The sequence below is a fragment of the Parasteatoda tepidariorum genome, chromosome 9, assembly GCF_043381705.1.
Source record: "Parasteatoda tepidariorum isolate YZ-2023 chromosome 9, CAS_Ptep_4.0, whole genome shotgun sequence".
Lineage (NCBI taxonomy): Eukaryota > Metazoa > Arthropoda > Arachnida > Araneae > Theridiidae > Parasteatoda > Parasteatoda tepidariorum.
The window spans coordinates 17,415,311-17,441,351 of record NC_092212.1 but is presented as its reverse complement, the minus strand read 5'-3'; the positions used below and the strand labels follow the sequence as shown (position 1 = coordinate 17,441,351).

The 26,041-nt window shown below is 28.3% G+C and overlaps 1 protein-coding gene across 1 annotated transcript; it reads left to right on the top strand.

The window, feature by feature from the left end:
* Positions 1-5,382: 5,382 nt before the first annotated feature.
* On the top strand, positions 5,383-25,508 carry LOC107439083 (sorting nexin 17). The gene is made up of 12 exons (XM_016051558.4): positions 5,383-5,590; positions 6,293-6,485; positions 8,688-8,863; positions 11,380-11,467; positions 11,809-11,893; positions 14,023-14,185; positions 15,140-15,280; positions 16,621-16,683; positions 16,879-16,992; positions 20,014-20,214; positions 22,398-22,454; positions 23,756-25,508. The coding sequence occupies exons 1-12, from the start codon at positions 5,531-5,533 to the stop codon at positions 23,855-23,857; spliced, it is 1,443 nt and encodes a 480-aa protein (XP_015907044.2). The 5' UTR covers positions 5,383-5,530; the 3' UTR covers positions 23,858-25,508.
* The last annotated feature ends 533 nt before the right edge of the window (positions 25,509-26,041 follow it).

Sequence of the window (26,041 nt, the reverse complement as noted above, 5' to 3'; positions counted from 1 at the left end):
AGTGGTGGATAAAAATCTACTAAATTGATTTTATTTAACCAAGAATTATAATTGATAAACTACCACTCTAAATTATATGTTTGCTGTCCGGAGCAAGTTGGCATTTCTGCAAACTATTCAACAATAACTCGTGTTTACTATAAGTCGGTGGGCCTTTAGAAACAAATAATTTTACATTACTATTGTTTTGTAACATTTTACGCAAAAGTGTAGACAGAACTGACACACTCAACACCTCCTACATCAAAAAGCCTCCACACGATTTTTTATAAGTAGTCTGCGCAGACTATTTAAAAAGTGAACCGGTTGTGCGCTTGAACCCAAATTGTAGTTTAACCCCTTGGGGACGGTTGATTCTGAAAAGCATTCGTACAAAATCAGAATCAAGTTGTAATTAAATAAAAAACGGTAACTTAAATATAGTCATTTCTTATTTGACAGACTTACTTTGCTTTTACTTTAATTATTGTTAGATTGATCATATATATAATCAATGTTAATTCAAAGTATAACTAAATAGTTTTATTTTGAAAAAAGTAATGGTGAATTAAATAAATCAAACAATTATAACTCCGCCCACAAATAAACTGCTAAAGAATTACTTTGATTACCAGTTTTATCTTTTTACCCTGATTGATACAGTTTTATGGTGGCACATATTTGTGACAGTCGGCCCGAAAGGGTTAAAAGTGTCTGAGAATCCATACTTTATTCAATATTACGGCTGTTTATAAGAAATCATTTATGTAAAATGAAATGTAAAGTAGCGAAATGTAAAAAAAAATAATAATATTAAAATAAACTCAACGACAATATATTGACTAAATTATGAAAAGAGCATGCATTAATAAAAATTTAACTAAATATTTCTCATCGAGCTTTTCAATTTGAAATGCATAAACTAATTAAATAAATAAAATAAAAAAAGTTTATTTCTAATTATAATTCTCAACGCTTATAACGATTTTCTTTTCTTTAACACATCAAAAACATGCATCAGTTTGGTTAGTGTATTCACAGCTGCTAATGAGCAATTTTTTCAGCTGCTAATGAGCATTTTTTTTAAATGCCGGTGTTCTGTAAAAAGAAATCTCCATCTTATAGTTCAATCATAAAGGGTTCCGTAGCCGAAAAGAAATGATAACTTCTGTTTCTAAATCATGCAACGCAGAGCCTCCGTGGCCGAAATGCCAATTATTAAGTACTTCAAATCCCCCTATAAATCCAGATATATCCTCTAGATATTTGTGCTATTTGTTATTTTACTTTTCCATTTTTTTAAATTTCTGTTTTCCAAATTTCCGATTTTTTTTTTCTCCACTCAAACCCTTATAAGTATGGGAATTCTAAATAAATAGTTCTGATCCTACAATTAAATGCATATGTGGTGGTATTCAGGTGCTGAGGTTCTTTGAGGATCTCAAAACATTAATCTACCACCTTTCTTTCTTTATGTATCCGAGATTTTGGTTAAAAGATCATTTTAAAACCTAAATTCCTAAAGATTTTAATTCCAAAGATCATTTGAATTCACTCATTATTATTCTTTTACCTATATATTTAGTTGTGGGTTAATATGCTTCTACTCTATGTTGACAATTAAGTTATTGTATGTTTTATGATATTTATTTCTAAGCTCTGAAATTTATTTGGATCCACAACCAAACCCACTTTCTTTGTAAACAGTTCGAAACTTTTCTGGACTTCAGGTAACCAGAACCTTACAGGCTTTAATCCCTAGGTTTATTAACACCGAAGTCAAGTATCGCTGGCTGTGGTCAGTAAGTGGGTGGGTGATGTGACCACTATGAGAAGCCGGCGTAGGGACCGAGGGTACGCGAAATCCGTTCTCGTTAAACTGTTCTACCGTAAAGTGCTTGACTTAGCGCGCAGGTCGTCGGGCTAAAAAAGCAGGGGATCCATCTTCTCTGCAGAGGATCAAAAATTTGATGGTACGTCTTCGGATCATCCTCGGGGATGTTTCCCAGACCGTCGCCAATAGCCCCTAGTGCGACGCAAATAAAGTACCTAACTACCTCTAGGTTTTTCTTAAATACTAGGTTAAATAGAATAATAGATTGAAATAAATATAACTAAAATCTAGAGAAAAAACATCCTAAAATCTTTATTACCATAGGACATATTATCATCAATTCTAAGTATACTTATTATTAGTATATTGTTACACGTACGCATGCACGTGGTGCACATCGTTAAAAAGTGTTATTTGTAAGCTCATGGGTATCGTTGGCGGGGGAGGAAAGAGGGTACATGTCTCCTTTAATGATTAAAAATCTCTTAAATTCGCCCTCAGTATTTCAGACAAATTAACAAAATTTTCGTGTAACATTATCGTTTGAAATCCATTAAAGTTAAAAACAAGAAAGAGATTTTAAAAAAATCAGCAATAAATCACCCTTTTGCCTATATTTATCAAATAAAAGAAATTAATTTCTTATTTTAGAGAATTATTGTGACTGCGAATTTGAATTTTGTTTCCCTCAAAAAATTTATCCCTGCGACTACCGTGTGATAAGTTGAAGAGCAGATAGTACAGAAGGACATCAGAAAGATATTTGGAGTTACGGCTGGTTTCAAGACCTCAGGGAAGCCCGTTACACAGTACCTCCGCGCTTTAGAGTATTTGGCGGAACGGCGAACCCACTCGGCCTGGAAGGCTTCACGCATTTTACCTATATTTTTTAATCGTTTCTTCATAAGGTGTACATACATTGTAATATGTAATGTCTTTAATTTTGACTTTCAACTCCAAATCAGAATCCTTTGTATCAAAAATGCAACTTCATATATGTATCTAGTTTCCTAAATTGCTACAAGAATGGTATAGGCTCTTGAGTCGCAGTCAAGTCTCAAAAATACAGTAAAAATAAAAGGGGCTTAAATCGGATAATTAAAGAGAAAATTATAACCTGCGGTAAACTGTTAAGCACTCTCCTTTTACTTGAAATACCAACTTCAATTTTGCTCGATTACTAATGTTTTCTGGAATTAATGTTTTCTCAATCTATTTTTTGTCCACCAATATGTTTATTTCATTATTTTATTAGCCCCTCAGGTTCGATCCTAAAGACACGGTTTTCGAGCACCATCGAAGTCAATCATCACCTGCGATCAATATGCGGGTGAGTGTCCACTCTGATCAGCTTGTGTAGGAAACGAGGGTGCGCAATATCGATATTTGTTATACCGTCCTACTGTAAAATGCTCCACTTTGCGCTCAGGATTTTATGCTGCCTAGGCGGGGGAGGCCATCCCCTCTGCTGAAAATCAAAATTGTGATGTCATATATTTGGATCATCCTCTGGAATATTTCCTAGACCGTTGCCAATAGCTCATTGCATTGTACATCCAAAATTGGGTCGGCTGTTTAACGACGGTTATAAAATAGCTGATTACGCAGCTCTAGTTTGACCTAAATGAAGAACTATAACTACAACTCTTTTACATTATTATTATTATAATGAAATTAACGATTTTAACATATTGACTGCCTTAGACCTTTAATCTTTAAAAATTATAGAGCAATTTTTTTCCATATGAGTTGCGTTTAAAATGGTTTGCTTACATTTAGAAATAATGAGATTTGACACTATAGACTCCCTCCCTTATTGTTTCGTGTTTCGACATTGACTTTTTAATATACTTTTATATTTAACATATGATTTGATAATATTGGTGGTTCCTGTAATATCTTTTCAAAAGAAAAAGAAAAAGAATGAGAAAGGTTTTTCAGGTGTTTACAAAATTAGTCTAGAATTTGCGATCCTTTATCAGGAAAATATAGTTAACAATCTAAACTCCTTCCGCTTGGACACTGGCAGAGAAGGGGACATGGCAACAATCTCTTGACCCAATAACCGTCCGTAATCTTATTACAGATCTAAACATTTTAAAAACGAATCATAATACCATTTTCGGCCCATCCTTTTCTTATACTCCCATATATGGGAGTATAAGAAAGGGACGGAGGAAGGATCTTAAGGTACGTTCCCCAATATATCACCGAAGTCAAGGATCACTAGCTGCAGTCAGTAAGTGGGTGAGTGACCACTTTGATTAGCCTGTGAAGGAACCAAAAGTGTGCAGTATCGGCCCTCATAAAACTTTTCAACCGTAAAATGCTCAGTTTCGTGAGCAGGTTATTGAACTCCTAAAGTGGATCGGCTTAAGGGATGTTTCCCTGACTGTTGCCAATTGCCCATTGAGTAGCTCCAGTGCAACGTTAATAAAGTACAGCGACTCTGATACTAATATTTCCCCATTCTACTCATGGAGCAAGGAGTAGATGGAGGAGACACTAGCAGAAATTCGTGAAGCCGAAAACTCGGCAATGTTAACCGCGAAATTAACCGTCGGCCATCTTACTTACTTCAAAACATTGGCAGTTGTAGCTCGTTTATGCTTGAATTGTCGTATGTTCGGACAGTTATTATCATTTTTATTTTATTCGTTATTCGAGTAGTCTTACTTTGTCTTATTATTTTTTCTTGGACTTCTTATTATTTTAATTACGACTTCTTGCATCTTAAGGTTTTATGTTACTTTATAAAAATTTCAGTTGTAGTTTTATTTATTTCTGTCGAAGTTATTCATCTGAAAATTGATATTTTTTAAAACCAGAAAGTATCCCATTGCATTCCAAATATGAAATAGATAAAAAAAATTTAAATTTATTAAAAATCTAATATTATATACAAGTGATTGCATGTAATATTAGATAATCCTACCCATGATTCTACTCTGCGAACTGATTTTGAAATCCAAGTTATAAATGAAAGAAATAGAAAAATGTTTTAAAATATAAGAAAAAAGACATAAATTTGCATTTAAGTTTATTTATTTTATAATTAGTATCAAGATTTACTTTCACAAAGGCATAGAACATAGAAGTCAAGCATCGCTGGCTGTGGTCAGCAAGTGGGTGGGTGACCACTTTGATCAGGCTACGTAAGTACCGAAGGGGCGCAAAATTGGTCTTCGTTACTCTGTTCTACCATAAAATGTTCGACGTCGCACCCATGTCGTTGGGCTACCGACGCGGGGGTGCCATTCCCTTCCGCAGAAGATCAAAATCGTGATGTTATGTCTTCGGATCATCTTCAGGGATGTTTCCCAGACCATCGCCAAAAGCCCATTGTGCAGCTCTAGTGCGAGATCAATAAAGTTCTACGGCTGCTACTAATTTTTTCTTGTTTCACTTTGCGAACAGATCTTGAAATCCCAGTTATCAATGAGGACGTAGAGAAGTGTTTTATGATAAGAAAACAGAAATTTGTATTTATGTTTATTTATTTTATTATCAGTATCAAGATTTACTTTCACAAAGGCAACTTGAAACTACTCTCTGATAAATTATAAGAATAGATGAGGAAGGCGGTAACCGTGACCGCCAGTCTGATTGACAAGATGTTTTGATGTTTATAATTCCTGTCGTGATCTATGATTGAAAATATTTTTGCCGTCCTTTGTGCTCCATTTATGGCTGTTATTTGTTATATTTTAATACAAAATGCATTTTTCCATTCCAGATACGTTGGAAGTTAAGAATGACAGCAGTTCATCTTATATAGTAGGATATTATTTTCACCTTGACCTAATATAACCAACTTTTTTTCTTCTTCCTCTAGATCTTTAACTCTTTAAACATATTTTTATAAAATTTCAAAAGTAATTATTATTTGATTGTGCATGTAATCTAGTTTCTATTTATGCTTTTTAATCTTGTAAACATTTGCCTCGATCGTCATTGTATTATTTGTTTTGTATATGCCCTTTTTTGATGTATTTCCTCCTATAATATCCCGTTCTAATTTCATTTTTTATCATCAAAAATACTACTGTGAGGTATTATTTCTTCTCAATTATGTCAAAGCAGGAAATATGTATGACTGCTCTAAGCTTTTTTTTTTATTGAAAGTTTTATTAAGAGAAATTCGTTTTTAAAGCCCATCTATAATATATATATATTTTATAAATATTTTTCCCATTGAAAGTTAATGACTTAAAAGCCGAAGTATTCAATTATGTATTATCTATCGAAATTTCTGATTATTTATTGTATTTTACAATATGCTTTACTTAAAAGACTGTTTTTTTCTAATAGTTTTTTTTTTCGCGCAAAAATTATGTGACATTTGAGTTGAATTCTTTGTTTATAATATGGGTGTCATTTTCATATATATATGTTTACAATAAAATGATTTTGAAAAATCAGTTTTAGACATCGTTTTTTTTATTGTATTTTTAATCTGATGTATTTTTTTTTCTTCAGGCATACAATGTGCATGTAAATGGGGCCTTTCACTGCACTGTGAGATATCGACAGCTGTATAATTTATATGATCAGTTGCGAAGGGAATTCGGACCAAATACTCTTCCTCCCTTTCCCCCTAAAAAGTTTCTTCCACTCACACCAGCACAAGTCGAAGAACGGCGAGTAAATTTAGAGAAGTTCATACAATTAGGTAAGCTGTGAATTTTGGACATTCGTATATATCGTTGTACCTCGAGATTTATCAAAATTCTAAAACTTTTAATATGGATTTTAGTGCTAATTCTCCTTAGAAAATATCAATAAAGATTGGACTGGGGAGAAAAATATAGTGTGTACATTTGGCTTTAAAATTAAGAACTGCAGTAGTTAAATAATTTTGCTAGTCGCTTTTGGAGATCTGCTTATCACTCCTTGATTTGCGGCTCCTCATTACATTTTTTGGTATTTTAGTAATGTATGGAAAATTTAAAGGATCAATAATAATAAATAAAAAAAAATGGTGAATTAAAATTTTAACTTTATCTCATAGTTTTGAATCATCATCCGACAGTTTTCAAAATTGAAGGGCATTAGCTTGTGGCTAAATTCTGTTCTGAAATATATATGGGTAGGCTGAATTTATAAAAAATGATTTTAAAAAAATTTTGAGACCAAAATCTTTTCGAAACTTTTCTAGTTAAAATAATTTTGGTTTTTTTAAAGTTAACTAAATCGAGTGTTAGTTTTTTTCATTTACCTTTCTGAATTTAAAATAAATCTTTAAAAGTATATATATNTCAGATATCCGGAATAGCGATGGTCCCGATCGTTCCGGATAATCGATTCCCTACTGTATATACATACTATTACTACTAGGTTTTACTGGATTTGTATAAATGTTTGAATAAATATTATATAGTAATTTTGCTTTTAATTTATTAATATTTGCACTTTATTTTTAGTTTGGTTAATCAATTTTCTTATTCTTTAAAGTAATGATCATATATTGCATAATGTTCTTTTATCAAGTATGTTTTATTTTTAGTTTTTACAAAATGAATTATCAATGTGTGTTATTATTTGTGTATCCCATAACTGTCAGTTATTGCTTTAACCATCTGAGCATTGGTTGTGGTTTTTCTCTAACTTTAAACCCTGGGTTTTCCTGTAAGTAGAACATATTTTTCTCATGTTCTTGAATGAAAAATTGTGCATGGTTGGGAAATTTTAGTAAATTTTGTCCATGAGGCACAACACTTCGAAGATCAAGGAAAGATTGCTTTTAAAAAATCTAACATGCTAAATTTGTAAAATATATTTATTTCGCAATATTCTAATGAAATTATCTAATTTGGAGTCAGTAAATAAAGGACTTGTATTCTTGCAAATGGATGTGCCCCCCATGTCAGATAATATTAAAAGTATATATCAGGGGAAAAAATATCAATATTAGCTGTCTTGTTGGACTAATATTTTGTTTTTTTAGAAATGATCTAGTTTAACTAAAATGTTTAACGAAGATTATTGAGAGAAGATTTTTTCTAATAAATTATTTGGGTTTTTTTTTTTGAAAAAAAAAATTTAAATTAGATTTTTTGAAAATGAAGCAAAATTTTGTATGTCTTAACAATTCATAATTTTTTTTGTATAATTAAATAAAATAATAAATATTTACCTAAAATTATTTTTGCCCTGAATTGTCTTTGGATAAATGAATTTCATGCAAACAAATTGTGTGCTAAAATTTTCATTTTGCTTCACAAGCTCTTGAGATATAGAGGAATACGCTAAAAGTAAAATTAGCATTAAGAGGTCAAAACTTTGGATTGACCTTCTTTTTCAGTTTGGTCAAATATATGGAGACCATATCTCCCGTATTTAGGCTACACGCTATATTTTGAGGGTCAGAAATCCAAATTCCTCAACAACAAAAAAAAAGGTATGTTTATTCAGGAAAAGCATATTTTTGTGTCTGATTTTCGTACTTAAAATATCGTCTGCGCTTATTAAGTAGCATATTTGAGGAATTCTTTTCGAGCCATTACGATTCAGTCCTAGAACATGAAGATCTGATCATTNTTTTCCTATTCTTTAAAGTAATGATCATATATTGCATAATGTTCTTTTATCAAGTATGTTTTATTTTTAGTTTTTACAAAATGAATTATCAATGTGTGTTATTATTTGTGTATCCCATAACTGTCAGATTCAGTCCTAGAACGTGAAGATCTGATCATTGGATGAAAAGTTATTTCGGTGGCCCCCCTTTTTTTAAACTTTGTACATTAAGGTTTTTTTTTTTCGACAAATCAAAATGATCCCTAACATTTAATAAATGATACAAATGTATAATTTTTATTTAATTTTTTTGTATTTCAAATTCAAAACTTAGCACAATACATTTGTTTTTCAGTTAGCCAAAATGCAACTGTTGCAAACAGTGACATATTCATGGGCTTCCTGCTCTCAGCTCAGCAAGAAACACAAAATGCTGTGGATGAAATTATTTCACTTGATGTTCACCTAATGAATTGGCAAAAAGTTACTGTCAGAATATCTTCCTTAGCTCGTACATCAACAGTGATGGAAGTTAGTACTTGTATCCACATCTTTTTCATATCCAGTTGTTGCATTATGATCATTCTCTGATTTTTTTTTATAATTTGTATTTATTGAATTATAATCAGAGTTTTTCCTAGGAATAAAAAAGAGCAGGGTGTTTCCTTTCTGAAAAAGGCACTTAGAGCTTTGAAAAGGCTGTCATTTGACATAGTAAAAATGTATCAAAATTAATAATAACTGAATTCGATCTTCAACAATTTTTAAATTACTGTTTGAGGGCGGGACAGCCTGGTTGGTAGGGCGCTGGGCCCATGTCCTAGAGGACCAAAGACTCCCCGTGTAGTAAATGGTGACTGATGCACTTTAAATTTGTCGAGTCACAAAGTCCTCCATGTTCCCTTAACAATTCAAACCTCTGGGGGTACTGATCCAGGAGTTTCCTTGTCTTCTGGATTAGGATCAAAATTACAAGGATACGGAGTTGAACATTGATAGTCGTAAAAACAAGATTGGTTGAACTGTTTAACGACAGATGTAAAATAAGATACAAAACTACGAAATTCAAATAAATGATTTTGATTAACAGGATTCTTTTACAGGACGTCTACAATACTACAAACTTTTCACTTTTTTTTAGCTTGTCTAATAGAGAAATAAAAAATTACTGATATAAAATAAGTTACCGTCTTATACTATTTTTTATGTATATTTAAAAAAAGTAATTTTCACTCGTTTTCTAAATAAAAGAAAAATTTGTAGTTCATACAAACAATTAAAGGCACATTAAAGGGCAATCTTTGTGTATATATTTTTTTCAAAGGTGCTAAAATAATCAAAAGACTTCAAATCTGTTTTTTTTTCCTTCTATAATATAAGCTGAAACTTATGAGAAAATGAACATTTAAAGATGATTTTATAAATATTTAATAAAAAAATAGTTTAAAAATCATTTTAAAATTTAATTTCCCCCCCACAAAAACAAAACAATTATAAACATTTTTAATTTAAACAAAGTACAGATAATTTTACCAGTGTCTAATTATTATTCAAACAAAGAATTAATTTTTTCAAAATGGAATATGAATAAAAGGACAGTGTTTTTAAGGGATGGTGGCTTGGTTTTACAAAGGGCATCAAAATGCGAGCACGGTGGGCCGCCTATCAAAAAACGTATAGGGAGAAAACTGCTTCTATCCACATCTTTTTCATATAGGTTGTTGCATTAGGATCATTCTCTGATTTAGTCTCTTTTATAATTTGTATTTATTGCATTATAAGTAGAGTACACGCCAGTAAGGCGTCATGATGATAATTGTCTCCAAATGTTCTACAAATGTCGCTAAAATCATACTCATGGGCGACAAATTTCTTTCTTTCAAATATGTTTGGATGTTACACTATAATAAATGAAGAATAGTTTATTTTTCATCAAATTCCATGCACTTAGAAAAATTTGCTGTACTTATTTTATTGTTCTACCCTTGGTATGGAATTCAAATGCCTGATTTTCAAATAGAATAACTGAAAGTGTCTGGTACAAAATTTTTTTTATTTAAATGTTGAAGTTTCAAATTTACTTGTGCTATGCTTTGCATTCATGTACTTACAGCATAATTGTCTTTCAGTAAAATAATATTTTTTGCTCTTTTAGAAAATTTATTTTTAATACAATATTTTGTTAGTGTTTACTTTCTTTGTTTTCCTCATTTATTTGTTTATTTGGTATCAGATTTTTATTTTCTATGTTGAATCTATTCACTGAAATTATTTTGGCCTTTTTTCACTTAATTTTATTACCTACTATCACTATGGGGTAAAGAACCTTATTAGTTTTAGAGCATTATAGATGACAACTAATAGTTTTTGATTCGTACCTTAATATTATGTATTAATTGTAAAATTTGAATTTTTTTTCTTTTTTAGTTTGTCTATCATATTATGTTTTTAAACCACTTAATGACAATCTAGGTGGTCCTTTTAGACCACTAAATTTTCATTGTTGTTGTAAACCCTAATTATAACTTATAAATATTTACCTAAATTTTAGATTAAAACTATTGTTAATTTTAAATAGAATGTTTTTTTTTTAAATTTGTGCCATTTATTAATCTTCTTAACTATTTAAAAACATAAAGATCATCATTGGCATGTCAGTCTGGGGTGAGCCTTGATCCTCTCTAGAACATTCCTCTTTGCTGGCACTGCCCACTTTGTTGCTAGTTCAATACCCTTATAGTTTTAAAAAAATTGCATTTATTTAGTCCAGCAATCAAAGTTTCTATGCCTTCTAGCTCTACTACCAATTTGTTTGTTTTGAATATCTTATGTGTTACGCTAGTTCTATCTTAATAAATGCTTCTCTCAATTCGATAAAAGAAATGAAAAGTAAAGCATCATATGTTTTGCACATCTGAAAGTACAAAGCTCTTGTAACATGTGTTTAATTCATTTACAAAATTAAGTTTTGATTAGTTTTTTTTAAAACTTTTGTATTTATGTATGTTATTTTTTTTTATATGTTATTTATTTATTTTTAATTACAGGTAGTCAGCAAATCCTTAAAATTAGAAGAAAAGTATATGGTGTACTTTAGCATATTTCTAATTAGTAAAAGCAACAATGAATTGTCAGGTATGAACAATAAATTGTAGCTCAATTTTAGCTAAAAAAAATTTTTTTTTACTTTAAACATTTTTTTTCTCCAACATGTGATGAAAAGAAAAAAATATATACATATCAAATTTAAATTATGTGTGATCCTAATATTGAAGAAATGTTCTCGTCTTTCCTTTCTTTTTAATTTTATATTTTTTTTTTATCATTTAGAATATTTTTATATTGCTTTAAAATTAGTGTGTTTTTCTAATTAAAACATTCTAATTTTGCTCTAATGTAACAAAAATTGTGTTGTAAATTTGAGCATATAAAAATTATATAAAATATGCTTTATATTCATACAAATAATTTTACAGTGGAAAGACGTTTACAAGATTTTGAATCAGCTTATCTTTCTTTAAAATCTGCTGGCAATGACCATTTCTTAGTTATTCGTAAAAGGTAATTGTATTTATCATTATATATTTTGTGTTACTTGTTTGTCTAATAAATTAAATAATGTATAGTTGTATGTAAATTTGTTTTTCAAACTTGTAAAACGATAAGGGCCTACTTTAACTGTGCCAGTGATCATTCCTTTGTATCGCAATATATAAGTTTTTAACTAATTTTAATAATACTATGCATTTAGCAGATGATTTAAAAGTCATGAAAAGATATTTTGCTTTCGGAGACAACCTTTTAAAAAATGTGCTGCAAAGTCATTAGTTTGCTCTAATACAGTCGAACCCCGCTATAGCGAGCACTCAGGTGTAGTGAACTTTTTTAGTGGTCCTGTCCGTACTTCTATTTAAATAATATTATTTTTAGCGCTTTTAGTGAACAGCTGAGCACTTGGAAATTCGACTATAGGGGACTCAAATTTCATTTCTCTAAAAATCTTTTTCAGTCCTCCATCTTTAAATTTGCAGGTGTTGGGACTGAAAATGAATGCATTTCTATACAATGTGTCATATTTCACTCCTTTATGCTTATCACTTTTAACTATACTGTAATAAATGTTAAGCAGAGCATTTATCTTATACTCCCTTACTGAAAAGCCTCTCTTTGTCCCTTTTCCCCATGCTTGCTCTATTTCAATATTAATCTAGCTAATTTTTTTTTTGGTGAATATACTTTTATAAATAACTTATGTTTATTTCTAAAAAATACACCTGATAACTTTTTTAAATTGTAGTTTAACTACTTATAATTTTGAATTAATTTTTTACATAATTAAATAAACTAATTATTAATTTTAAAGTTGAATGAGTTTCATTTTCTCAATATGAAAGATATTTAAAATTGTGCATTAATTGTTATTGTGGTGGTTAATATGATCAAGAAAAGAGAATTTTGTCAGAAACTACTTATTTTGTTATGATCATGTAAAGTCTTTGAAAATGTTTTTCATTTTGTTGATAAAAAAAAACTTTCAACAAAAGGAAGAACAAATCTTTATTAGTGCACATATCCAATTTATAATTGTGATATTTTTTTTATTTTGCTTATTTTTTGTTGAAAAATTTGACTGCACATCCTAATAATGTAAGGTTGTAATTTAAATGATTTAAACTTTTATGAATAGAAACATCAATTCTTGTAAACTGTGGTTATTTTAATGAAATTTATGGTAATAAATAGAATCTTTTGATAGTATAAATCAAATTTATTAAAAATACTTTCATGGTCATTATTTTTTGAACTTTTCTTTATAAATTTATAATCTGAAGCAATAATTTGCAATATCAAAAATGAATTTAAAGATCCTCATGGTTTCAATTTATTTTGGAATTCAAAACATTTATTAAAAGTGAAGTTTAGTCTATAACTTATCTTGTCCAAAAAATTAAATAAACCAATTATGTATTGTTTGAATTCTTTTGTGCATGTATTAAAATACATTTAATGTTTGAGTGTAGCCTTTTTGATTTTATTAAAGTAAAATTCTATGTTTATTAAACAAATAAGTTTTACATTAAACAGAATTTTGTTTTATTATCATATTTAGTTAAAAATCTGTAAAATTTGATTTTCTATTTAATTAAAGATTAACTAAGCATACCAAAATTAAAGTAAATATTTAATTTTTGTAAAAAGTTCTATTTTCTGTTTGAGGAAAATTTAGACATTTTCAGTTTACAAACTGAAAATTACTATTACTTTGAGAAGAATTAAATATTAAAATAAAATTTGGATTGAGGGTAATAATAAAAATAATCTTTCGGCCAATTCTTGACGTTGTAACAAACCCAATAATTCACTTTTAATTTTACGGTTTGAGTGCTAAAAAATTTGAAAACAACTGGAGTATGTTAAAACATACAAATAGGGTGAATAGATTTTTAAACATCCAGTATAAAAATCAACTAACTTGTAAACCATTTTTTTTAAAACTGATCCTTTATTTTACTACCAAGTCCCTTTTTCCTGCCTTTCAAATTATATGTTTTATTTTCTTATTTAAATGGAAAACTCAGTTGATAATTCATACTTTTAAGGTTGATAATAATTTAAAAATATGCTATTAAGTCATACTGATAAATATGTGTTACTTAAATATTTAAGCTAACTAAAAATACTCCTTATAGTTATTGGGACTCTTCATATGATGATGAACTCATAGATGATAAAATATGCCTCAATCTTTTATATTTGCAAGCTGTGAGTGATGTTGAACGAGGTTGGACAAAAACAGATAGCGAGTCTAGACGTAAATTAGTAGCTTTGCAAGCAAGAGGTTCAAAGAAAGAGGTATTTTTTTTATTGCTAATCTGTATTTTTAATTAAAATAACAGAAATTATCAGATGTTATTTTGATTTATATAGGAGTAGTTTAACCTGGCATTAGTCTGTTAACATGTCTCTATTAGATTTTTTTTTAAGTTTGTAAAGTGAATTTTAGTAGAAAATTACAATGCAAAGAATATAAAAAGTTCTCAATTATAATGATTTAGGCCATTTTGTGACAATAACACAAACAACAAATTAAAAACAGCATACCATCCTTGAATTTGACTGCTTGTACCGGGGACCTTTAATTTATTTTATGTCAAATTTTAGCTTAAGTTAAGATTTAGTGGTCTTGGACCAATAGACCACTGTTAATTTTGAGCTCTGATTCAATGTATTTCCTTTGTAATGATTTAATGAGGTGTCTAATGATTTTTGAATGAATGATCTTTGTCTAATGATTTAATTATTAATTTTTGTTTCTGATTTAAAGTCTTGAATTATTTAGATTTAATGTATTTTATTATTTTTTTTCACACATTTAGAAAGTTATGCTCAATTTTATTTGTATGAGGAAATACTAAATATTTTTAAATTAATTTTAAATAATTTTATTTTTGTCAGACCTAAAATGGAAGATGTCTAGTGCATTACTTTTAAAAGACTTGGTGAGAATTTCCAGTGGATATAGAAGTTTTTTACATTATCCAGTTTTTAATATACTCCTTGAAAAAACATAATTTTTTTTAATTATTTAGTTTTTTTAAAAAACAAAATGTTTAAACTTTTATTTTAAATCAACATTTTCCTGTTTAGTTTAGTATATATTTGATTACGTAGAAAATCAGACAAAATTTTGATTGTTGATTAAACTCTTATAAATTTTGCTTGTGTATGTTTTTTTTTTAAACTTTAAAAATTAATCAATAACTGTTATTGGTTTTGTAAACATTTTTTAATAATTATTTTTAACAGTATCTTCAGCTTGCCAAGACAATGAAGTATTATGGTAACATTAGATTTCGTCGCTGTGTTTGTGATTATCCCCAACCAAGCTCTCAAGTTACTGTGAGTGCTGGTGGAAGAGATTTAATTTTCCTTTTAGATGCTGATCCAGTAAGTTTTTTAATTATTTTAAAATATCTTTTGTATGAATTATATACTTAACTTAAATAAAAGAAATTTTGTACAAATTTACTGGTTTGATATGTTCTTAATGATAACTAAACACAGGATTAATGAATCAGTATAGGTTTATGAATCAGTCTAGTGAATGAAAGTAATCTAATAATCTCTAAATAATTTTATGCATGGTTGATTGTGTAAAACTAAGCTCAAATGGCGCTGGGGGATCAAAATTCGCCATAAAACTTATAGGTTACTATTTTCGACTATTCTTCACACATAAGTTTGAAATTAACGTGCCATCCGATTTTATTTTACTTGTAAACTTTTCAAGATAGCAAGTTTTTTCAATTTAACTTTTGACGAAACAAGCAACAAAGGAATTCAGAAGACTATGCAAGCTTGCTACGGTGCTACCCAAAAAATAACAAATCGTGCTATTTCATATAAATATAGCCAAATAAGCAATAATGCTCAAAACATTGTAAACTTAACACTTTATTTATGCTGAGATATTGATTTTGTTAACTTTGTTTTAAGCTCGTGACCTGTTAGAACTTATAAATTACTGAAAAGTTGTATGAATGGTAAAATTAAGGGCAAATTTAAACACAAATCACAATAATAGAACTTCCGGAATTTTAAGCCTGTTCATGCATCGTTTCATAAGCATAATATAAGCACAGGGATATACCGAAAGTTTTCACAATTTCCTTCTGGTTTTAGGAAGGTTGTTATTGTTTACATTCAGTCAACCATTCTTGCAAAATAAAATTATTTAACATTAAATAAAAGAAATTCTGACACCTATGTAATTTTTAGTTGCATTATCTAAACTGATGTTAATTCCTCATCCTAAAGTTTTTTTCTTACATATTAAAATTTTTTTTTATTGAGAACTGTCACAATTTGCTTAAGTGTTTTGATGTTTATTATTAGGTAGTTAAACGAATTTTAAAGCAATGTTATTAAATTCAATTGCTGTGCTTTAGTAAAAACTTAAATGTAATGCATTAAACATTTGCTTATCTTATAGCAAAATTTACTTTGCCTTCACAATTGTTTTTGTTTTAAAATCGAAATATCTTTTGTTTTCTTAATAAAATGAAAACTTAGCTAAGCAAAAATGTTCTGTGAATGTAAGTATGGACCATCAAGCTAAACAATTTATTTGTGATCTTTGCATTCATTAGCAGAATATTAACTTAATTGTAATGTTAAATAAATTAATTTATTATTTTTAAAACAAATCAGTAATATAAAATTTAACACAATTTGCCACTAATATGTTTGCTTATGCATAAAATACTTATTTGGCTTTTCAATTTCAGGCATCTGAAAATAAAGCCTGTTTTAGGGTTACAAGAATAAAATGCTGGAGAATAACTACATCTGTAAGTAAAATAATACTTATCAAGACTTTTTTTCTTAAGTTAATATTTAGTGTATTGTTTTGTTCAAGCTTAAAAGTAAAGCAAATGTTTATTATATAGTTTTAAATTTATGTACAGCATATCTTTTTATTTTTATGAAGGAGTAAATATTTCAAACTCATTCTGCTTTCTTTTTTTATTTCTTCCTTTTTCTAGCTATCTGATTCTGAAGATACTAAATCATTACCAGTGAAATTAAAACTTGAGTTATCTTTTGAATATCTTATGAGTAAAGATAGCTTAAGATGGATCTGCATCAACAGTGACCAGGTAATTATAAAGAATTTATATGCCTTGATTATTCAGATATATTTTGTTTAAAGTTGAGCCTGTAAAAATACAATTTAACAAATTGTTAGCTAAAAGTACGTTGCAGGGGGATATATTGCTTTTTTTTATATGTTTTGTTTTTTTTTCCTCAAAATTGACACCAGAAACCTAAATTGTGCTTATGTTGATTAAGTTACCTTTTTTAAAATATGTATAAATCGATAAATCTATTTATCTCTATATATGTTTAGTATATATGTTATATCTTCTAGCACCATTTGCATGGTGTGTACTGTTTTTTAAAAAATGCTTAAAGGTGCTTATTTTCGTTTTTTAAGAGCCCTAAGGGCTCTTAAAAAAGTGCTTTTTTCATTGGATGTGTTAAAAAAGAGCTGCATTTTCTTTTTTTGAAAAAGAGATTTATTTCTTTACCATGTTAACTTTCGTATTATGCAAAAGAGTGCTTTTCACATCGTTCTATTCAGCGTTTTCACAATTCATTTAACCGCAATCCATTTCCTCGTATCGTCCGTCCATAACATATGAAAGCGCCAAATGTTTGATGAAATACTTGCGAGTCCACTTGTGCCTCTACTGAGCTGGGTTCGGTGAGATTATTGCACTTTCATGCAAGATATTCTCAATTTCAGCTTCATTTTCCACCCTCTGATATCAAACCGAAAAATCTCTTGATCATTTTATAATGGCTAATTAATCAAGTAAAGAGTTCTTTGTCTGAAACTAGTTATTTTTATCATAATCATGTAAGGTCTTCAAAAGTTATTTTGCAATTTGTCACTGTATACAGTGCTTAAAAAGTAATTAAAAGGTGCTTATTTTTTGTTGAATGATTTGGCTATGCACCCTGATTTGTTATTTCTTTATGTTCATATCGAGCACATTTGTTTTATTTTTCACAGCCTTTATTGCCCATCCTTATAATCATATTTTGTCCACTATTGTCTAGGTGACAAACAAATTTGCTAAAGACAATCAAACTTCTTGTGCTGTAGGAAAACTGTGGTCCAGCCTCACTCTTGATCCCATTCCCATGAACCTGTCCTGTCAGATTTTCTTTGCAAATTTCGAATTGTTAATGGATATGACTATTGTCTGAATCACTTCCCCGTAGGCATTTCTGACTCGCCCTGTCTGTCCTATGAACATAAGAGTTTGCTCATCACTGAGTAATATTACTAATTCTTCGATCATTGACAGCTTTCACATGAAGGCTACTTTGTACTGGGTTGCTAAACAGAAAATGGGAGATATGGCCTTCTCCTTGATGTGGAATAAATAAAAAAACATTTGTATTTATTTTGTTCTTATGAGAACTGTTTTTTTCCCCTGAATAAATTGACATCATTTTTTTTTCATGTAGCAGAGTGGGAGAACTCATCCAAGTTTTTAATTCTAGCCGAAACTTATTGTCTATTGTAAAAGTTTTGTTTCCTTAAAGAAATTAATATATGTGTACAGTGCTTGACGAAAGGACCACCCTGAATGACTTGATCTAATGATCGGATTTTCAAATTCTAGGATTCAATCTTAATTGCTCTAGGAGATGACCTCAAATATGCTAATTAAAAAGTGCAGACGAAGTTACAAAATCAGACACAAAAACTACTTTCTCTGAATAATCTTGTGAATATGGTCCTAATTGTTTGGACAGGAGAGCGCTCCAAAGTTTGAACCCCTTAATGTTAATTTTACTTTTTGCATATTTTGTTTTTCTTGAGAACATTGTAAGAAAATTGAACATTTTATGCACCTAATTATAAAATTCCTTTATCCAAAGATAATCCCATGCAAAAAATGGCTTATTTTTTTACTATTTTATTTAATAATGTCCGACAAAAGTTTTAAACTATAGGGTATAAAATTTTTATAAGAATGTAGTTTTAGAAAGCAAAATACAAAATTTAAGCAAAATCGGTTGAATAGTACCGGAGTAATCAATTTTTAAGTATCTGATATATTCAAAATTACTTTGATTTTATTAAATAAATTAATAAACAATAATAATAAGTATTTAATTAAAGTTATTTTTTGCATGGAATTATCTTTGGATAAAAAAATTTTATAATTGTCTGCAAAAACTTTTCATTTGCGAAATAGCCAAAATGCAAAATTAACAATGCAGGATCCAAGCTTTGAAGCTCTTTCCTGACTAAACTATTGGGATCACATTTCCCAGAATGGGGGCTACATATTTTAGGGATTAAAAATCCGAATCCGAAATTATGGTATGTTGTATGTNAGTTCTGAACAATACTGGTAAATAGGGAATCTAGATAACGGGGCAAATGTTGAAAATAATGAAAGATCCAGGAAGAAAAGTGAAATGGATTTTATTCTAATTGGCGTAATTCGAAGCTTTTTCCAAAATGGGAGAAATTCGCGAATTTTGAAATTGATTTATAGAATGCGCGAATTTCTCGCGGTAATCATTTTTAAATGCGAGAAAAGAAAAAAATATGCGAGATTCTCGCGTTCTCGCGCTGTAGTGAAAACACTGATACAGGATCCAAGCTTTGAAGCTCTTTCCTGACTAAACTATTGGGATCACATTTCCCAGAATGGGGGCTACCTATTTTAGGGATTAAAAATCTGAATCCGAAATTATGGTATGTTGTATGTTTGTTCAGAGAAAGTATGTTTTGTGCGTCTGATTTTGAACTTAAGATATCGGCTGTACTTATTCATTAGCATATTTGAGGTCACCTTCTCGAGCTATGAAGAATGTATCCTAGAATGTGAAAATCAGATTATTAGATTGAAAGTTATTGTAGTCTGTTTTTTTGGCACAGTGTACATAAATTTTGATAAAATTGTAAAAAATATTGGGTAGTCTAATAATTTTGTTCAAACTGCCAAATATTTAAATAATTCTTTTCTTTTAAAATTGATATCAAAAATTTCAATTGTACTTAAGCAGGCAGTTTGACAGTAACAATTCAGACAATAATATTAGTGAAATAAAACATCTAGTTTTTTATAATTATTTTTATCTTTTTTTAGGCTATCATGATGAGCATGTGTTTACAAGGTATGGTTGACGAGCTTTTGTCCAAAAGGAATGGTATTAAAGTAGAGGAAAAAAGTGATAGGTCTGGAAGAAGAGGGTCTTGGAACTACATGAAGAGAGATGGTAGTAGTCATCAAATATCTTCATCTGTTGGTCGTTCAGTCTCGACGGATGGCATTGTCCATTGCACAAATGTAAGATTATGTTCCTACTTATGCATATTTACCCTTTGAAACATTGAGTATTAAAATTGATCACTTTAAATATTATTTTACCATAAAAACTTTTTCTTTAGATAAAAGAATGTTTTGGCAAAGGAAAAGCAAATTGTTTTTTTTGCTTATTAAAAGTTTTTTTTTTTTTAAATTATATTTAAAATATTATGTCAGCTTGTGTGTTTCTTCTCACTAGTCAACACTGGAATTGCATCAAGAATTTAATCAGTTTCTCTTTATGCAAATAATCATATTGAATATGAAAGCAACAATGGAAATTTTTGATTCCCTATAGTGTTAAAGCATTCGGTCTATGTTAATGACTATTAAAGTTTTATACATCCCTCCAATGAAAAAAAAACATAAAATTTCTTTTTAATTGATTTGAGGAAAAGTGACCTGACAGCCATTTTTATTACATTGCTAATTCTATCAAGGCCATAATAGAATTTCGGGAAACTTATCAAATAATTTATTTATAATTTTTTTATGTATTTATTTTTTTGCAATATGGAGCTTAACATACAAAAATATCAATTATATAAAATTCTAAGTTTTTCATTTTTCGTCACTTGCGTTAATTTTTCTATTGTGTTTTCTAACTAAATTTACCAAAAAGTCTGGGTAAGTTAAGAAATTTTTGTTTTAAGTACCAAATACAAAAAAAAAAAAAAAAACAATAATTGGATTTAAAAAATGTTTTATTTTCAACATCACATATAGAGATATCTTTTAATGTATTTTATGTTTAATAAGTCATATCTAAAATTGTTATTAAATTTTTGCTGTTGCTTGCTAGATTAATAAATTCAGTCTGGAAAAATTTGGGAGTTTTTTTCATAAATATTTGTGATCATGGTCATCCTGAAAAATGTAGCATGATACAATCTATTTGGACCTCTACATAAGATTAAATTGCCAAAATATTTAGAAATGAATTAAAAATTTGTTCAGGTTTAAAGGAAAAAAATTCAAGAATTTATCAATATCGTTTTGTATCATAAATTAAGTTTAAGACTTCAGCATGTAAAAGTAAAAGTTTTTATGTCTAAAAATAATTAAAAATTTTCATTGTCTGTTCATTTTATAAAACTTACTTTGTAATCTGCAGATTCTAAACATATATTGCTTTTAGAAATAAAATAAACTAGAACAAAGCACTTTTCTATAAAATTGGTATTAAATTACTCTATGTCAATACTTAAAAATGATTCAATCATTGCTTACATCAAATCATTTTGATATTAAATCATTATTTTCTAGAACGTATTTTTGCATTACTCTTCACTAAGTTTGCCTACATAAGTTTTACTAAAATCTAAAAATATAATTCTTGTACAAAAATAGCATGGGTTTGAGTAATTTTTATAAGTACTAAGACTTTTTATTTGTGCATAATTGCTAAACTTTGACCAGTTTTCCAAGTAAATTGCATTGTCCTTTTCTAAACCTTTTTATAAGTTTCTTTGGCTAAAATACTTCAAAGTATCTTTAAATATCAAATTATTCGTGGAATATTAATTTGTTCATGGATTTGGGGCATGCACTCTGGTCAGTTCATTAATTATTTTACTCACAATTCCTACATTTTTTTAAATAAATTCTGTCTAATTTATTTTAATCCAAATGCTTGGTATTTTTTTTTCATATATTGATTTTTAAGTTTTCTTTTTCATCTTCTTGCTCCAAATAACAATTTATAGAATGATTAAATATTTTTCTTTGAAAATATGGAAGTACTATTGAACTTGAACCAAGTATTAGGGTGTTTAGTTACCGTATATTCCGGCGCATAACGCGCCCCGGCGTATAACGTGCACCCGCAATTTCCAATAACTTTTTTTAAATTTTAAGATATACTCTTCGTATAACGCAATAACGAAAATCAATAAAGTATATAGGTAAAGGTATGTCATTTCTTTAAAATAAAAGTATTTTTCTATATTTAAATTTTTTTAATCTATAATTTTTTATAATCGGCGTAACCGTGCACCCGAAAATTCCGATGTTACTTTTTGTATTAAACGCCTTGCAATATTCGAATTAACATTGTATTTCTTCCTTTTTAATAACCGTGTCTTAAAGTTTTAATTATTATCTATGCCTGAAGTTTTATTTATTTGATGTTACATAATTTTCTATAAATTATTTATTTTTTTCAGAGAGATGATACGAACAATATAATTGGCCGCTCTAAAGATCAGGTTCGAAAAATTACTGTGAGTAATGAATTTCTTTTTTATTCTTAAAATCGTTTTGTATTTGTCAATTAAAAATTAATTCTGTATGTACTTATAAATTTGTTTATTATAAAATCTTTATTAATTATGTTAGTGCTACAGTGTGCATTGTATCATGTTTTTATAACTACTGTTAGACCAGTATTTAAAAAAGAATTCAAGAAACCAAAAAACGAGCTTTTTTTAACTACAGTCACTTACTAAAATACAAATTTATGGTTAGTGAAAAGTATTTTACCATAAAAACAGGACTTACTGAAATGCTTTGAATTATTCTTGATCTTAGGTTGATTGTTTAGCTTTTTCAAAATTTTGGATTTGTTGTAAAACGATATGTACATAAAATATTTCGTTACATGTTGTAAAAAAACAAAGGTTTTGTTTCTTATCTTTCATGTTTCGAAATATAAGAAGTTGTGTGCTTATATTTCATGTTGCGAAAGTGAAACAAATAACTGTCTGTGTCTGGTTTAAAGAGTGTCCTTCCTAGGGAAGGAATATATTATAATATTTTAATTGAATATTGCAAATGATTTTGAACGTGGTCCATAATATAAAGTGTATACCCTGGATTAATGTTAGAAAGATTATGTTTTAATGTTAAGGCANAAAAAAAAATAGAAAATAATGTTGAAATTTGAAAAAAAATCGTTTTACAGAGGTTTACTGCTTCAGAGAATATCGTTATATTGAGAGGAAGATAACATTAATCCATATGCAAGTTTGGCGGGACCACGGAACATTATCGTAATAGAGGGAGTTATTGTTGTATCGGATATCGTAGTAGCGAGAGTTCACTGTATATAAAATAATTAAATATATTTTTATTTTAAAAAAAGGAAGAAGAAAAAACAACGAATTGCACACAAGGGAACAAAAGTTTTGGATGATTTAAAAAATTAATTTTTCTGATATTTAAATATTGTACTGTATTTATTGTATTGTATTTAAATAAAAACTTTTGATATATTTTGATTCATCAAAATATATGTTTTCAGTTTGAACTGCAAAAAACGTATATGTACAGTATTGTATTTATATTAGTTACTTATTTATGTTTTAATGTAGAATTGCCTTCTTGTGGGCTCTCTTAGTTTTGCTTTTCATTTTATTTGCTACAGAGACAATTTTTTAATGATTATGCAATTTTTTACAGTTATTAAATATGCTGTTAATTGTAAACTAATGCTTTTAGTTCTTATTCAATTTCCTTATTTTTAAATTTAAAAATGTTTACAAAATCATGATGCAAATTCTCCATCTTAATCTTTTCATTTTAGGGAAAATTTTCGTCTAAACATGGAATAAAGAATGGTCCATCCTCTCCTAAGCCATTAGTTGAAAATGATGCATTTGAGGGAATTGGTGATGATGATTTATAAGACAATGCAAATTTTTTATATTTTTGAACTCAAATGTTGGCCATAAATATGACTGCAATAATCATTTTGCATATTATCTTCTGAATGACAATACAATTGTTTTGCAACTTCTTCAATCCAATTTTTTTAATCAAGAAATTTAATATTTTTATTGCTAATTATAAAATTTTATTAATTTTAACTCATTAAATTGAAGCAAATTTTTGTCCTAATGTTTTTAGCTTAAACACATTAAATTTTTTATAGTTTGATCAGGAAATTTAAATGTAATATTGATTCTTTTTTAAACTGTTATATTTGCATTGGTTATTTTTTTTTATCCTTAATGATGAATTTTAATAATTGTTATTTGTGATGAAACAAAATGAGATTTTTAGATTTTGTATTATCTTGATTGTAAAATATATATCTGTGTTTATCTTATGTATGTTTTAGCACTCTTACATCGAATTTGTTACAATTTTCTGAAAAATGATTTCATATTGACGTAATTGAGTACTAAAAATAGAAAATGTGAAATATACCTACAAATCTAATTTTTTTTTTTTTTTTTTAAATTTTGAAGATAAAAATGTTTGAAGTGGCAATTTCTAGTTGCTATAATACAAAAGGGGGTCAAAAGATCTCGCTGGTTTAATGTGCCACACAAGATAAAAGCAAAGAGTTTTTGAAGTAAGCCATACAAATTATAAATTCTTTACATTAATGCGATATTTTTATGCAGTTAAAAAATATAAAAAATGATAATTAAAATATGTTTACCAATATTGCTATTGATTTAAACACTAAACAAAAAGATGCTATGAACCTACTTTTTAATGTGGTGACTTCAACCCAAAAGAAGAGGAATAGAAAGCTCATTTTTTAGAAACTTGTACAGTCATTTTTAAAAAAAATTTGAGGTAGCAACATTTATGTTGTTAAATCTTGAATTGTTTTACCAACCATGACGAATCAATAATTCAAACATATGTATGTAAGATATATTAATTAGGCATTTACATTTCTAAGTGTTGGGAGCGTATGGAAACTTAATTTTTCAAAAAATTATTTGTACCTTAAATATTTTTTATATTGCCTGTTAGAAAAATCTTTACTAACAATGATGCAATTGGCAGCTATCATACGAATACTCGTTTTTCTTTTTTAAAATTTTTTTTAGACTATCAGCATTTTCTATTTTTAGTTTTCACTTATGAATGTAATGTGTCAAAACTACTGTTAAATGTTACAATTGTTGCTAATAGCTTATTGATGTACTGTTTTCAAATTACTCATTTAAACCCCGATGTTTTTTTTTTTTTTTTTTTTCTTCTTAAGAGAAACAAATAATTTATTATAGATTGCATATGCTGAATACTGTACAGATGAGTGCTGGATGAGGCACAATTTTTAAAGGGTAAAATGTTTTGTAAGACATTTTTTATATATCTTCTGTTACAAAGAATGTATTTTGAAAGTGAGTTTATAGAACTTCTCATGTATTGTACAAATGAAACTTTTCTTTTTTCTTCGAATTGTGAAATCCATTTTTTTTATATGGCCTTCCCTACTTACATATGTTTATGTCTAGTTTTGTATAAAAATCTAAAGAAGAAAAAAAACAAGGAAAGAAATCACCATTTTTTCAAATAAAAGGATTTATCTCCTTTCTAAGTGTATGTTTTATAATTCTTTCTGAAAAATTATGATGGAATTTGCCTTGGTGTGTACTGATTACATTATATATGATGTTTAATTTTTTTCTATTCGAATGTCGGCTTTGTTCAATATTTTAACAGGGCTCCTATGGGTTAGGGAGAACAGATAAAACCAGTAATCGGGGAATTTTATTTTGACTATAAAAATCGGGGAAAGGGGATTTTTTCTGTGCAAAAACCTGGAAAATTTCTACAATCGTACTTGTAATATAACCAGTCTTAGAATTGTCAGTAACAGTAAACTGTTATTGAGATTTGATTTAATAAATTCTTAACATCTATTACAATTACTTGTTGTAACAATTCCACATCAAACATAATTCATAACTTTTTCTATTCATTGTCTATTATAGAACATTTAGTAAAATTTTATTAAAAAGTACACATCAAACATCATAATAAATTTTTTTTTATTAATTATCAACTATAGTGCATTTAGTAAAAATGTTGTAAAATCTTATAAAAAGATCTTTTTCATAAGATT